Raw genomic sequence first — 15,394 nt, forward strand, 5'->3', positions numbered from 1 at the left:
TCATGTATCACTGACCACCTGACTGATCATCCCTTACTTATAATATTTATGTCCATTCTATCTATTGAATTTAACCAATATCCCCTCATTAATCAGCGCAGAAAATAAAAATGCATAAATATCCATTTTTGTAATCAGAGATCTAGAATATTCAAACAAATGTAGATATCAGGTATTATTTCCTGTCTAACTACTAATTATTTTGCAGTGGGCCTATCAGTGTGCATTACTGCATTATTTAGCAACATCACAGAGCCATTGAACCTTTGAGTTTTTTGTATATTTGTGGTCGATCATCCAGACCATGGCAGTCACTCCCTGAATTCCTCATTTCCTCCATGCTTCAGCACACATCAAAGCAAAAGCTCTCTTGCACTCTTCTGCAGCTTTGACTCTATGCTTGATTAGCCGTCCTGGCCACGCTAGTCATGCAGATTAAAGCAGCCGAGTTCTGTGCTTGATTAGACATCCTAGCCACGGCAGTCATGTAGATTAGAGCGGTGAGGTTTGGTACATCGCTGCCACAAACTGTGCCGCTTTGATCAATGGCGAGACTGACGCTCTTGTCAGCGCTCATCACACCTGTCCGAGGCTGATTACAGCCGAGAGATGTTCCACCTCATCACTGCTCGCTACTCAGAGAGAAACACAGGAACTGACTTCAGAACAGCTGTAAGAAAGATAATGTCATGGATCCTTACATTTTTGTGCAAACTCTTCAAAGTAAACATCACTGCTGATGTGGTTGAAGTATTTGTGAATGAATGTGCATGTACTTTTACACACTCCTGACAAACTTTTCTATCACTTTTTAGATCACTTTCAGCTCGCAAACAAACTTTTTTTACTAAAGACTTTTACAAACAGGCATTATTGGCCAAAATTGGGATTTTGGAGATGCAATAATTACCAAAATCTGGTGGTGACCCATGTGCCCTATGACACGACTCCACAATCACACACAAAAAAAGTAATAATTACCTATGTAAACCCTTTTGTTGACCATATACACATATTTTTATGAAGAATAAACAAATGAAAAGTCCAGACATGTTTTCCCCTAAATTATTTTTTAAAAGATCTGTATTAAATCTAATTTATTTATGTGCAACAATGTATAAATATATAATAAATAAATAAAAGGGGGGTGCTAGGTGGTAATTTTAGGGCTGTCAAAGTTAACATATTCACCTAAGATATCAATAAAATATGTTTATAATAATATTTTAACAATTTGCTTCAGTACAATAACAATTAAAGGCAAATGTTTAATTTATGAAGCAATATGTAATTGGGTTGTCTTTGCAATATTGCATTCTTATGTGATATATAAAGCAATTTATATTTATATAATATTACAATTAATACATTAATATTTTTCTCACACAGTATAAATATGTTTTTAATCACAGTTTTATACATAAAAATATATAGGTTTATATTGTATAGAAATTATCATTATATTTAGGGCAGTATTATTTATATACTATTATAGTTTTTACTAATATTTAAATCATTTTTAAAAAAAAATATTTTGTTTAATTTTATATTTTCATTTTAGTTTAATATTTAGTAATTTTATTGTTTTGTCATTTGTATTTTTTTTTTTAATATCTCTAATTAGGTTTAATTTATTTTATTTCGGTTTTAGTTAGGTTCAATTTTTATTTTTTATTTATTTTAGTTTTAAATATTTGTAAAGTTTTTCTGTCAAATATTAATTTCATTTTATTTAAGCTTCATAGCTTTTTTTAGTTTTTAGTTAATGATAATAATTCTGATTTGGGGTCCTTGGCATTAAAAAGTTTTAATATACTTAAATATACTTTTGTATATTTATTAAGATAAATATACAAAACACTGAACTTAACCCCTCATTGCAACTCAAGCAACACTGAACATACTTTTTTCATACTACATTTTAAACAAGGTATTTTCAAAGTGTGTGTGTGTGTGTGTGTGTACAGAGAGTGTGATCAGAGCAGTAATGACGTCATGGACAGGTTTGCTCGTGAGGTTGTGTTGTCATTGCCGGAGGGCTCGTTGGTTCTGACTCGTGGTGATCTCCCGGGCAACACGCTGCGCTACGTCCACTACTGCCAGGGTCTCCGACCAGATCTCAGCCTTGTTGACCAGGAGGTCCGTAATCCAGCATGACACATGTCTAATTTATTTCAGCCATAAATATGCCTTTTTAATTATAAAGTTGTAAAAACTGCCATTATATTATGCAGATGATGACGTATAGCTGGTATGTGGCAAAACTCCAGAAGCATTTACCTGGAGTCACGTTTCCTGGCCGCTGGTGGGATCCAGTCAACACCGCAGAAAAGAAAACTTTCAGCATTGAGCAGTTTCTCAAGCACAATATGCAGTAAGATAAACACACATGGGCCTATGTTCACATTCATGCCATCTGTGTATATGCTACTACAGAGAAAGCACTGTTTTTCTCATTTAAATAATAATTTGTGTATATTTTTAATTTGTGTATATTCATAGAACTATTTGCTGAATGCACTAGAGTTTAGTAAACCAATTACACATCTTCTATTAGCCCTTAACACCAGACTGGGAGAGCAAAGAAAATGCGCAATCTGTTCTGCCTCCCTCCACCAGACGGCAGTATTTCCTTGGTAAAGCCCCCGGACTCTGAGTGGGGGGCAATAAACACTAGTCATTTCCCTGGGAAGCAGTACAGAGAGAATAAGGAATAAATACTTGAGAAAAAAACAAGCAGCAACCTGCTTGTTTTGTTAAGGGAGCCAGTTTTTATGTTCCTGCCAGGTGTATCCCATAATTCAAGATCTTTAAAGGCTCTAACAACAGGTTTAGAAGCTTTTACTCAGTTTTATGTTCAAATACTCATGTAATAGTACCTGTTCCTATAGTATCTTTTTCATCTATTTTAATTTTATTTTATTGGTAACATTATAACATAACAACGTTACATTATATACCACATAAAGAGATTTTTGGTTTATGTGCTTTTAATAATGAATATATATTGCAACTTAATTTGCACATTTGAATGTACATTAACTGTACATCAGTAAAGCATAATGTAATAATGTGTGTTGTTATTATAGTTTAGTAATGAACATCATTACAAAGTTTTACCCACTCATTTAAAACTCTATACTTTGAGTGATGCCATGTCACTATGACTAATGGTCAGTTTTTGCTCTGGTTTGTCTACAGCAGGCCTGTGTTTGTATGTATTGGTCTAACTGAGGGTGACCCCAGCTGGGAGAGGAGTTTCTCTCGTTGGCCCTGGGGCGTCTGTGAGCAGTTGGTACCTGTCAAGACCCCTTTTGACCCTGAAAAATGGGCCCAAAAAACACTTGACCTTTACAACTGGAGCCAGCCACATGACAGGTAGCACATCACTTTTGTTTGCAGTTTACTTAGGGAATGACTTTATGACCTTGTAGGCCAATATTTGTTCTGTTAATATATAGACTATAATGTTTTCACCTGAAATGAACACTAGATGCAGTTAAATGACAACAATTTAATTTCTTTTCAAAAGGAGATTTCAGATTATTGATAAATAAAGACTTATATTTGTACAGTTCCTTGTACAATACTATGTCAAAACACTTTTACCATAGTGCATGATTTGTAAACATACATTTTGACATTTGCATCACATAAACAGCTCCATATATATGGCTTTTCTAATGTTGTAAACTTGCTCAGGTGCTCACATGGTACAGCAATGCACTTTCAATGCAGAGCACTTACACTTGTGAAACACTCACTCCACAAAAGAGCACAAAGCATCACAGAAGCAAGTTAAAACGCCATAGTTCATTCAGCAAAAGCATTTTTATATCACTTTGTTTTTGTTAACACTATCAGGGTAGGGTTTGTTGATTTCAAACATGATAGAGCATTAACTTTTAGCGCCACTCACCAGGCATTTAATTTCCAAACTGCCATGATACGTACAACAACCAACGTAATAAAACTTTGCCATAGTCAGAGAGTTCAGTGCCAGTCACTGGGCATTTAACATTGAAAGTGTTGCGAAACATGCTACAAGCCTTGCAATGTCATTTTGCAAAAAAGTACACACAGACCCTTTTTTTTTCATGACACTAGGGTGCAGGGCTTGACATTAAAGGTGCCCTAGAATTAAAAAGTGAATTTATATTGGCATAGTTAAATAACAAGAGTTCAGTACATGGAAATGACATACAGTGAGTCTCAAACACAGTTGTTTCCTCCTTCTTATATAAATCTCATTTGTTTAAAAGACCTTCGAAGAACAGGCGGATCTCAACCTAACACCGTCTGTTACGTAACAGTCGGGATCATTAATATGTACGCCCCCAATATTTGCATATGCCAGCTCATGATCAAGGCATTACACAAGGGCAGGACGTCTGAATGTGCACAGCTGAATCATCAGTCTAGGTAAGCAAGCAAGGACAATAGCGAAAAATGGCAGATAGCGAAAGATGGCAGCAATAATAACTGACATGATCCATGATATCATGATATTTTTAGTGATATTTGTAAATTGCCTTTCTAAATGTTTCATTAGCATGTTGCTAATGTACTGTTAAATGTGGTTAAAGTTACCATTGTTTATTACTATATTCACGGAGACAAAACTGTTGTTATTTTCATTTTTTAAACACTTGCAGTCTGTATAATTCATAAACACAACTTCATTTTTTATAAATCTCTCCAACAGTGTGTAATGTTAGCTTTAGCCATGGAGCATACTATCAAACTCATTCAGAATCAAATGTAAACATCCAAATAAATACCATACTTACGCGATTAGACATGCTACATGACGAACACTTTGTAAAGATCCATTTTGAGGGTTATATTAGCTGTGTGAACTTTGTTTATGCTGTTTAAGGCAAGCACGAGCTCCGGGGGAGGGGAGCACGAGATTTAAAGGGGCCGCACAGCCTGAATCGGCTCATGTTTAATGATACCTCAAAATAGGCAATTAAAAAAATGAATAAAAAAAAATCTATGGGGTATTTTGAGCTGAAACTTCACAGACACATTCAGGGGACACCTTAGACTTATATTGCATCTTTTAAAAAGACGTTCTACGGCACCTTTAACTTTTTTGCTCACCGGCCACTGTGGCTAGTGGTTTCCCAAAGTTACTAGCCACTCAGCATTTTCACTAGCCACAATTTTGACATTGATACCATGGGGAAAAACAGCCATATAGACATTTTTAATATTATCTCATTTGGCAGCAGGTATATTAGGCTGCTGTCACTTTAAGACCTGACGCACGGATCCATTATACTGTTACACCTGCCTTTTCTTTCTCAACCATTTACGTTTACTTAAAACATAACTGATTGTGTTTACGTGAATACTCACCAAGACTGGCATTTTGACATTATTTTGTGTGTATTTGACTGTTTAAGTGCAATTAGCAGCAAAAAACAACTTGATTTAGTACTGAGAGCTGGATTTACGTGTGCACACAGTAAAAATTATGCGCAATAAGTGCAATCCCACGCTGAAATTCAAGTCCTGTAACACCAACAATATTCATCCGGAGCAAATGAAATGAGTGAGTGAGTGGAGGCGGGTTTGTGTGTCAACTCGCTGTCGGAGAGATGAGAGAGCGAGAATGCGAAGCTGGTATCGTGTATCCGTTCTGTGGAGTATTGGAAGCGTTTCCGATATTTCAGTATCGATATGTATCGAAAGTCGATATTTTGACAACACTACATTGCACTTAGTTTATTATTTCAGATGCTCTTTTAAAAGACTATAACTGAAAAATGAATAGCCTATATTATATGTAAAAACACGCTAAATTGGCTAGTTGGGGTGACTGCGTTACACGCCTCTGCTGAAATCCACCCACATTTGGCGGGTTGGCGATGTTAATGTCAAGCCCTGCAGGCAGGGTGGTCAATAAACCCTCATCTGCAATGGAGAGAAAAATTATAGTGCTTATAGCGCCTCTTGTGGATGTGTCACCTATAAAAAAATTGTGAAATGTACCTGGAGCATCATATTCCGGGTTTAGCAGAAATGTAGGTAGAGTCATATGTTTCCAGCATGGGTTGACAATTTGCATGGTACTGTGATATATACATGATACTAAATAATTACTTTTTTCATGTGCCATAGCATTCACACGATACTGGTACTTCCATGGTGCATGTCAATTAAACATGGCTATGGTACTTTTGGTACTTAAATGTTAGTGAATAAAGTCCATGCTTCAATTTTAATCATTTAATATGAGAAAAAAAAAAAAAAAAAACATTATGATAATATGATAATTTAGTATCCTACATAGACAAGATGGTCAATTAAACATTTTGTCAAACAGCCAGGTTTGGATCAGCTATGCTCAGATTTTGAAGTTGATCTAAATTCAGTTCTAAAACTTTGAATCTGTTTTTCTAAACTCCAATGTCAGCTCAGCTTGTTGCCTTTTTAGGGCAGTGTACTGCAGAGAACTGGTCCTGTGGCTATTAACGCTTGGGTTACGGGTTCAATTACAAGGGTACACACTTGATAAAATTAAGCGTGTGCCCAATGAATAAATGCATATGTAAATAAATGATACTAGTCAATTTACCTTCAGGATTATATCTAGTCTTAGCATCATTACCAGGTGTGCCCCAGCACAATTCTTACACCTAATGCAACTCCATTGAAGTGTTTTCGGTCCTCACCGATATTAAAGTGTACTTAAACACTGCTCTGACTCCATGCTGTGCAGACAGCCTTCGTTTCCAGCTTCAAAGTCGTTATTAGTCCGCTGACCCCACCCTAATGACTTTCTAAACTGCGGCGTGTCAATATCTGTGTATAAAGTGAAATTAGTTCTAGTCTCCAGCACTGAGGCTCTCTGCAGCCGGCTGGTATTCAGCAAGTTAATCGGGGTTGAATGGTGTGACATTACTCTCCTCTCACCCACTACAAGCGTGTCCATCCCTGCCTGCCAGCCAAATATTAGCGGGGAAGTCACACGCTAAAATATTCCTTTGAAGGAGAGGCCGCACGTTTATGAGCGATGTAGTGGAAAGGAAGAAATGCAGAAATATATGGGTCGTTCACCACAGAGAGAGAGCTTCCAAAGACAGGCAAGGTTGAAGATCAGCTGTTGTATGGTTTGAAGATATGCAGAGTACGATTCGCTGGATTACTGGCTGGTTTAAAACTTGTATTTCAAGTCTGTACTTGACAAGACCGCTTTGATGCCATCTGAATATACATAAAAAAGGAATAACACTTATAAAATTATTTCTTTCTTTACATATCATCAACTTTTATGAAAGTATCACATAGAGGAAGCTTTGACGTAATAAAGATTTGATGTTTTATTCCACCCTATCAGCTTTCACCCTGGCTCCTGGGAGAGAATTGCCAATGAGGAGATGTGGCAGGCCAGGTAATGCATGGGTTACTGCCCTCATCGCTCTCAGCTTTATTGTTCAGTCTTGTGTTGTATCTTCCCCAAACCTCTGTATATAGCTACATGTTTATACTTGGGTGCTTTTACTCACTTTTTAGGATGAAGACAGCTTTCTTCCTGTTTGACCTGGCTGAGAACATGGAAAGAGAACAGCAGGCCCGTCTCTATGAGCTATCTTACTATGTGAGTAGGAAATGCACTAAATACACTATATATAGTGTACAATATTTGAATGGAATTAAAGTGCTTGCAAAGCAGCACTATATAAATATTTCATTGTATTCAACTTTTTTTTCTTAAAAATTAGCATGAAATGAAATCCTTATCCTTAAATCCTTAAATCCATGTTATAGGTCTTAATGTGGACAATTCATCCAAGCAGATGTTTTTTGTTTGTTTGTTTGTTTGTTTTTTGTAATGTTTAATCAAAATGTCATAACTGGACATTCCAGTGAAAATGACTTCTCTCTGGTGATGTATGTAGGACTTTTCCAATTATATAATTAATTTAAACCCTTCCCCTGCAAGCTTGAGTTCCTCATCCTTTTTTTCGAGTGCAACTCCCCCATATCTCAAAATCCAATCAACAACCGATACACAGAACCAAGCATTACATTTTTTCTTTTTTGATAATATTTTTTATATGGAAGCTTGTTTCTGCCACTCAAAATAAAAAAGGTAATTGCGACTTATCTTGAAATTCTGACTTTTCTTGCAATTGCGAGTTTATATCCTGTAATTCTGACTTCTTTTTTTAGAATTGTGAGATATAAAGCTGCAATTGCAAGTTATCAAATCTAATTATAAGGGAAAATATATCATGCAATTCTGAGTTTATATCACACAAATCTGAGAAAAAATTCTGAATTACGAGATGTAAACTCACAATTGTGAGAAAAAAAAAGTCAGAATCGTGAGATAAAAAGTCAGAATAGTTTTACTTGGATGTACATCACAATATGAAAGAGATATCTGTCGCTACTTCCATTTTTTCATGACTTTAACAGGTTTTTGTAATTAAATTTAGTTTAAAGATAATTTTTTTTTAGTTGATAAGTATATTGTTAGGTATGCATTTTTTTTAAATGAACATTTTATTAAGAAATGTAAGTTTGAAGATTGAAAGTCTCCTTTTGGCATATTTTGATAGAATGTTGACTATCCAAAATTCACCTATCAGCAATTTGCATGTTAATTTTTTTCATGTTTTTTTTAATGACAGAAAACGATTCACACTGAGCATCATTTCAACGGCAAAGCAGCACTAATGCAGCATTATACACAGAATCAAAGCCTAAAACCTAAGCTTACCTAAAACCTTTAACACTTCTCTTTTGCTACCTTGCAAGCTCTGCTATTACCTTCAGAAAATGAAAATGTAGTTTGTCAGCATGATTTGTCATGTGAGATTATTTGTAGACTAAATGCAGTTTTTAAAACATGACAGTTGGTGATATTTTTTCTATAATTTGTTAACTGTTGACTCAATGTTGTGTTTTAAAAATCTTTTAAGTCTTATACAAATATGTTTTAGGGTTTTAAAATACAACATTGAGTCAACAGTTAATATAAATTATAGACAACATTATCTTATTAAATATTAATTCATTTAAATATTTGTGGTCTTTTTTATCAACAGCTGTACTGTCAAATAGTGGATGCCCAGGTAGACTACCCGGCGAATTGGGATAAGAACCTGGCTCTTGCCGCAGAACGTCTGCTGCAATCAGGGGGCAGAGGTTACGGTCTAGATTCCCTCCTGAGTCGCAGCATCCACCACTTCAGCCGTTACCTTCAGAGAGAACCCACCGATCCCCAGAGCAAAGCCATCCGCTCCGTCATCACACACCTCAGGAAAGAGCGGGAAAAACTCAGAGACAGACAGAAGGGTTGAGACAGAAAGTGACAGAAACTGTCTGAAACAACACAGAGAGTCTTCAAAACACTGAAAACACCTGTGACACATAGGTGTAGATAGCACAAGAAGGTAAGAGGGAGGGAGACAAATATAAAGAGACAATACAAAGACCATGTTTAATGTGTATTTTACAAACACTGTGATTCATCTCTCAGTTAAATGAACTCAAAATGCTAAAACGGACCAATATGTCAAAACATGAGTTTCATACTAAGATCTTTTAAATTGTGAGCTACTGATCCATCATTGTAACCATTCATTTAGTTTACGGTCATGATTTCATTAACAAGATGATATATTGGTCAGTTGCACAAAATACAGAGATTAATTATATTTCCTCAACACGCTAAACTCAAACACCCAAGACTAATTGTTTTTCATAGCGTATGCTGCTGTTATTTGATTGTCATTTTTAACCTTAGCCAATTTGTGTCCTACATAAGAAGAATTTTCACAGTGAAGGTAAGGGACTCTGTGTTCTGAACTAAATTGCTATGTTTGTGTTTCTTTTGTAATAAAATTTCACACTTTCAATATGTTAAAATCCATTGAGTTGATGATCAAAGGTCCTGAACCACTCATCCCACCTCTCTCAATCTTTCTCTCTCTTCTCTTTTTTATATAATTATTCTTTGCCCCCTGCTGTCATGCATGTCTCTCTCTCACTTTAGGATCACAAAGGTCTGAGATTGAGATTGAGGGGGGTGGTGGGTAATTTTGGGCACAACCATAAGAGATTAAGAATGACCTATTAATCTGGGACAGATTTGAAAATGGAGCATCCTTTTCCCTGTCTCTTTTTTCTGCTCTGTCTACCCCATCATCTTCCAAAACAGCTCTAAATTCAATTTAATGCAGAGGTCGTCAACAAAGGGGACATGTCCCCTAGGGAGTCCGCCAACTATTGTTTGATTCTAAACGATCATTAAACTCTACATTCTGTAAGATGAACAATTTTGAAACTGTGTTGTGTCGGCACTTGATGGCCAGTGTAAAAGACAGAACCATTTCAGAAATAATGATCTACATTATTAAGGGGAGGGGAGCAACAATCAGCTGCTTTCGTATTCTAGAAGAGTGGTTTCATCCTGAGTTCAGGATGTCAGCTACACCTTATCAAACCATATATAACATCTCCCTTTCTTGTGTACATTCATCTCTTCTTCCACTGAGCTGCTTTCTCTCAGTCCCTCCCTGTCCCTGTTTTTGCCTCTCTCTCATCTGAGGGATTGTGTGAACCCATGGAATCGCCGTGACCATGGATGCAGGCAGGGAGCCACGGCAACACTGGAATGTGGGGTGCCTGAGCAGATAAGAGCTGAGAACCCAGCCAGGGAGAGGGAGCAAAGACAAGCAAGCGAGAAGTAATAAGTACATAGGATGGTGTATATGGCACGATAGGACAGAGTTAGATAGGAAGTGCTAGAAAGAGGCGAATGGACACTGACAAGACCGAAATGAAATCGCAGCACAGGGACTTGCAGACAAAAGAGGGAAGGTAAGAGAGAGGCCCACGAATGGTAAACTGTGAGAAAGAGCCAAAGAGAGCAGTGCAGTTGCACACACACACACACACACACACACATAACATGGGAAGCCAGCCTTATTCCTCTTTGCATTTCATTTACATCCCTGGCTGTATCGACCAATCGGATTGGGAGCAAAGCCCGAGGCTTAGGAGGGGAATAAAAAGACAAAAATGCCTTCGCTGCTCTCATCCCTCTCTGATAATACCCCGTCTGTTTCTCCTTTCTCCTCCGCACCCGGAGAGAAGTAGATACTGTCCGAAATGCCATAGCAGAAGCGACACCTCCGCTCCCTGTGCTTTGCCGATAGACCTCGCCAGCAGCGGGCCTGAAAAGGGGGCTTTAGCTGCGGGGCCAATCTCTTCTACTTCCTCCTGCTGAGGGAGTGGAAGTAGGGATGGAGGACGGTGGAAGAGATGGAGACACAGTATGAGGAATTGGCTATAATGCGCATGTCACATTACAGAATGGAGGAAATGAAACTTGTCCAGTGTGGCAGATCACTCTGTTTAGACATGCTTTCCTGGGGTTGTGTCTGAAACCGAAGGCCACTGTCTTGCTGCTCAGTCAGTCAGTGACTGTGTATGAAGGTACCTGGGGTAGCAGGGGTGTCCACTTCTGCTCTAGTAGAGCCACCTTCCTGCAGGGTTTAGCTTCAACCTGCTTTAAAGCATCTGCCTGGAAGATTTTAGAAATCCTGAAGACATTGATTTCTTGGTTTAAATTAGGGTTGGTGGAAGATGGCCCTTCGGGTGCAGGACTGGACATCCCTCTCCTAAGAGAGCCTGGCCCTCATCTTCTCACTGAGCCCCAATATAACCCTTCTGCTTTTGACCCCCACAGCCAAACTCTAAAGACCTGTCATCTGCCTCACCATCATCCCTTTTCCTAAAGTCCGCCTTCTCCATCTCTTCTCATATCTTTTTTCATTAAACCTCTGAACAATGGAAGGAGATATGTGAGGGATTAGGCTGAGGCAGAGATTGTCTCCATTTCTCTGGATTGATTCTTGAACCTGTGTTTAATCCCTGGCCTTGGACCCACATAGCTGTGGTTGACTGCCTCGGGTGGGCTGTTGGAAGCTGGTTGAGGGGGGAAAAGATGAAAACTATGAGCTGCTGTACTAGGGGTGACACTGAGCAGCTCATGTCTGTGGTGTTCTCAGTGTCTTTGGAAAGCCCTGATAGGAATGAAGCCATGGAGGAGCTATTGAGGGAATAGATGAATGGTATCCACTGGCTAGAGTGCTTCTAGACAGTAGGTTGTGTCCCTTTGATGATTTCAATTTAGGCAATGTGTGTACTGTATGTGAGTGTGTTTGAAAGCCTGTGGATACATGAACACTTAATCTAATTCTGAACATGTAGAGTTTGGTCATGTCCAGGAGTGACAACTGCATTCAACCAATTTAACTCCCAAAGGCCCCCAAATTTTCATAGTGTAGAGAACCAAGGTATATCTTATCTTGACTCATTCATCAATTCTCTCCCCACTGTAAGTTTCTCCCATTAGCTCAGTTATTTAGGAAAGGCCCATGACATAGATTTTCAGGGTCCAGAACAGAAGTTGTATATTGGTACTATAGGTAGATCCTTCTCCTTGGGACCAAATAATAGACCAGAGTTCTTCTACACCTGGAGGGCCATTTTTTGAAGAGTTTACTTCAACCCTGATCAATCTCACCTGCTTGTAATCTGCTATTAATCCTTAAAGGCGGGAACACACCAAGTCGACAGTCGACTAAGTTTTCTCAGTGTGTTCCACGCCATCGGCTGAAGTTGGTCCTCGTCTGCTTTTTTTCGGCCGATTCGAAATGTTGAATCGGCATCGGAGCTCGTCGGTCTGTCGGGCCATCTGATCATTCTGATTGGCTGTTCAGATACTGCCACCTGCTGGTTCGGAAAGGCATTTCATCTCACACAGGCACAGAATTGACGTGCTACTTGGCTGTCGGCTGTTTAGCGTTGGTTTGGTGTGTCAGGCCAACTTTGGATACAGACGCTGCCGACGTGAGCCAACCCCGCAGTCTGCTTTCGTCGCCACTAGTTCGTCGGCGTCGGCTTGGTGTGTTCCAGCCTTAAGACATCAGGTGGGTTTGATTAGAGTTGGAGCTAAAGTCTACAGAAAAACAGTCTCAAGAAACACTGTTGAACAGCCCTGGATAAAACTAAGACCTTATTTTGACGTCCTAGTAACAGGGCTTGAGCTGCCAAAAGAGTGACCAAAGAACTGCCGGTATGCAAAATCTTTGGAGTGACTCCCATCAGCACAGAATTGTGATGAATGTTGATCAAGACTCTAGAGTGACGTGACAGTCACATGCATTCCAATATTACTGTTCAGACTGAGGTTGCATTGCAAAACTTCAGACCTGTATCTGATTTAGGACCTAAAAGTGGCCCAAAATAAAAAAGCTCATATTCCATGTGGTTTGTGCGGTTCACACTGTTTTGGGGGAAAAAACAGACCCAAGTCACATATGAGCAAAGAAATTGGATTTGGGCTACTTACTTTTTCCTGCAGTCTGACCGTAGCTGTAACTTATATCACTCATGCATACTGTTTAAGACCAGTTTCTATGTAATATCTGTCTACACTCAAACATTTATACAACTGAGCAACAGGCCACACTGTAATAAGACCACTGTGATGCTTTTGGAATTTCAAAAGGTACTAAAGAAACTATGACCAACAGCCATTTCAAAAAAGATCCTTAGCTTTGCAGCTTAACAGGAATAGCCTAATTTTCTGATACTTGTATAGATCTATTTAAATAATGGTGAGGTAAACTCACAAATTAAACACCTTTATGAATGCCTGTAGGCTCTGAAAAAAGATGTCTCATTGTACAAAAGAAACCCTCAGAAAGGGTGAGATGATATCTTACCTTTCATGTGATGAGTTGCTCTAAGTGAGTGGATGTGTGTTTGTGTGTGTGCCCAGAGCAGTGTTTCCAATTAAACGGACCTGTCTTCCTTCTCCCTCCGGTTCTAATTTTGTGCCACATTAAAGGAGTGCGACGCCATTGAGGACACAGAGCCACATTTTCATAATTTGCTGCCTCAATGTGCTTGCATCCCCTTACATCTGTGGCTGTGAATGCATGCCTGAGGAAGAGAAACAGCCACCATCCACTGAGAAAGAGAAACAATATTCATATGTAGCTGCAATATCAAGTATATTTTCTCTAATTTACTGGTTGATAATGCGACGAGACACAGTCAGTAAACTTGAAGCCTCATTTGATTTCTACATACTTCACATGCTTTCCCTACTTCCCAACAACAGTCCAAATAGTTTTGGAACTTTCTCTTTGACGTGTTCAGTGTAGACATTCACTTTAGACGAACGATCATGCCTGGTGTAGACACGGCGGTCTAAAGGTGGCACATACAACACGAACGCTGTAAGTCTTAAGACATGCATGCCCAGTTTCACAGACAAGGCTTAAGCCTGATCCCAGACTAAAATGCATGTTTAAGCTGTTTTAACTGAAAGCAACTTGCACTGACATATCTTAAAATATGTCAGTGCCATTGTTTTGTCTCAAGATGCACACCAGTGATGTTTTTTTCTAAGGCACATTTATAAAAGCTACTTAAATGTCCTAACTGAACTAAGGCCTACTCCTGGCTTAATCTAAGTCTTGAATGTGAAACGGGCCATGATAACTTTTTGTAAAGGATGGACTGCAATTTCTCTGAATAACAAGTGGTAGTTTGAATATGAGAAGTGTGAATAACATTTAAAAATTACAGGGGGGGTGGTGGGGGGGGAAAGATCAGTTTCAGTAGAATTTAAATTTTTGGGTGAAAAAATGAACTCTCAGAATATTAAATCGTGTTTGGATCCAAACAGCATGTTTTAATAAAACACCAAGTCCAGCTTGTTCATTACAGCCATGTTGATGAGCAATCAATGGATTAACTTAGAAGGTTACTGCATACTGTAGTTTCATTGGTTTACAATTCATATTGCAACAAACATTTAATCAGGGATTGCTTGGTTGACACTTTTTCATCATTTCTTGTGGAAAATATTTGTGAAGGGCTTAAACGGATGAATCACATTCTGAAAAGTTTACATTTTCACCCTGACAGACAGGAGCTAATCGCAGCATTGGGGGAACATTGGGAAAATGTTTCATAATGGGCAGACACCGGCTAATCTAAAAAGCTCCCCATTTACAAATGGAAATCCCAGGATCCAATTGGGCTAATGAAGAGAGTTGAGCGGGATAATACGATGTGCTGTAATGCTGTGTAAGAGGCCTGTAATGTTGTGTTGGTGGTGAAGCCTCTGTGCTATGAGTTGTGTGACTGACTGGAGAGACTTCCAGAGCCCGAAGGCCTGGCTGCGACTCTCGGCGCCTGCCTCAAGAGACCTCTTCCTAGTAAGATCTGTCTTTCTCACCCTTTTGGAGGAGGAGGGAATTCGGCATGCTGAAGTGGTACAGAATGGACTCTCCTCTGATCTCTTGCCCCATCCGTTCCTACTGTTCTCCATCTGTTTTTCAGTTTCAGA

General features: G+C 38.7%; 1 protein-coding gene across 4 annotated transcripts in view; it reads left to right on the forward strand.

Annotated features, from left to right (window-relative positions):
- The window catches only part of tmem260 (transmembrane protein 260), a 41,225-nt gene extending 31,337 nt beyond the window's left edge, over positions 1 to 9,888 (forward strand). For all 4 annotated transcript variants that reach the window (XM_048191682.1, XM_048191683.1, XM_048191684.1 and 1 more), the window contains 6 exons: positions 1,968 to 2,139; positions 2,235 to 2,374; positions 3,202 to 3,378; positions 7,349 to 7,402; positions 7,525 to 7,609; positions 9,066 to 9,888. In XM_048191682.1, the coding sequence (XP_048047639.1) occupies positions 1,968 to 2,139; positions 2,235 to 2,374; positions 3,202 to 3,378; positions 7,349 to 7,402; positions 7,525 to 7,609; positions 9,066 to 9,320 (883 nt within the window). In that variant the 3' untranslated portion in view covers positions 9,321 to 9,888. The remainder of the gene's footprint in view (positions 1 to 1,967; positions 2,140 to 2,234; positions 2,375 to 3,201; positions 3,379 to 7,348; positions 7,403 to 7,524; positions 7,610 to 9,065) is intronic.
- Positions 9,889 to 15,394: the final 5,506 nt, after the last annotated feature.

The sequence above is a fragment of the Megalobrama amblycephala genome, linkage group LG5, assembly GCF_018812025.1.
Source record: "Megalobrama amblycephala isolate DHTTF-2021 linkage group LG5, ASM1881202v1, whole genome shotgun sequence".
Taxonomy (NCBI): Eukaryota; Metazoa; Chordata; class Actinopteri; order Cypriniformes; family Xenocyprididae; genus Megalobrama; species Megalobrama amblycephala.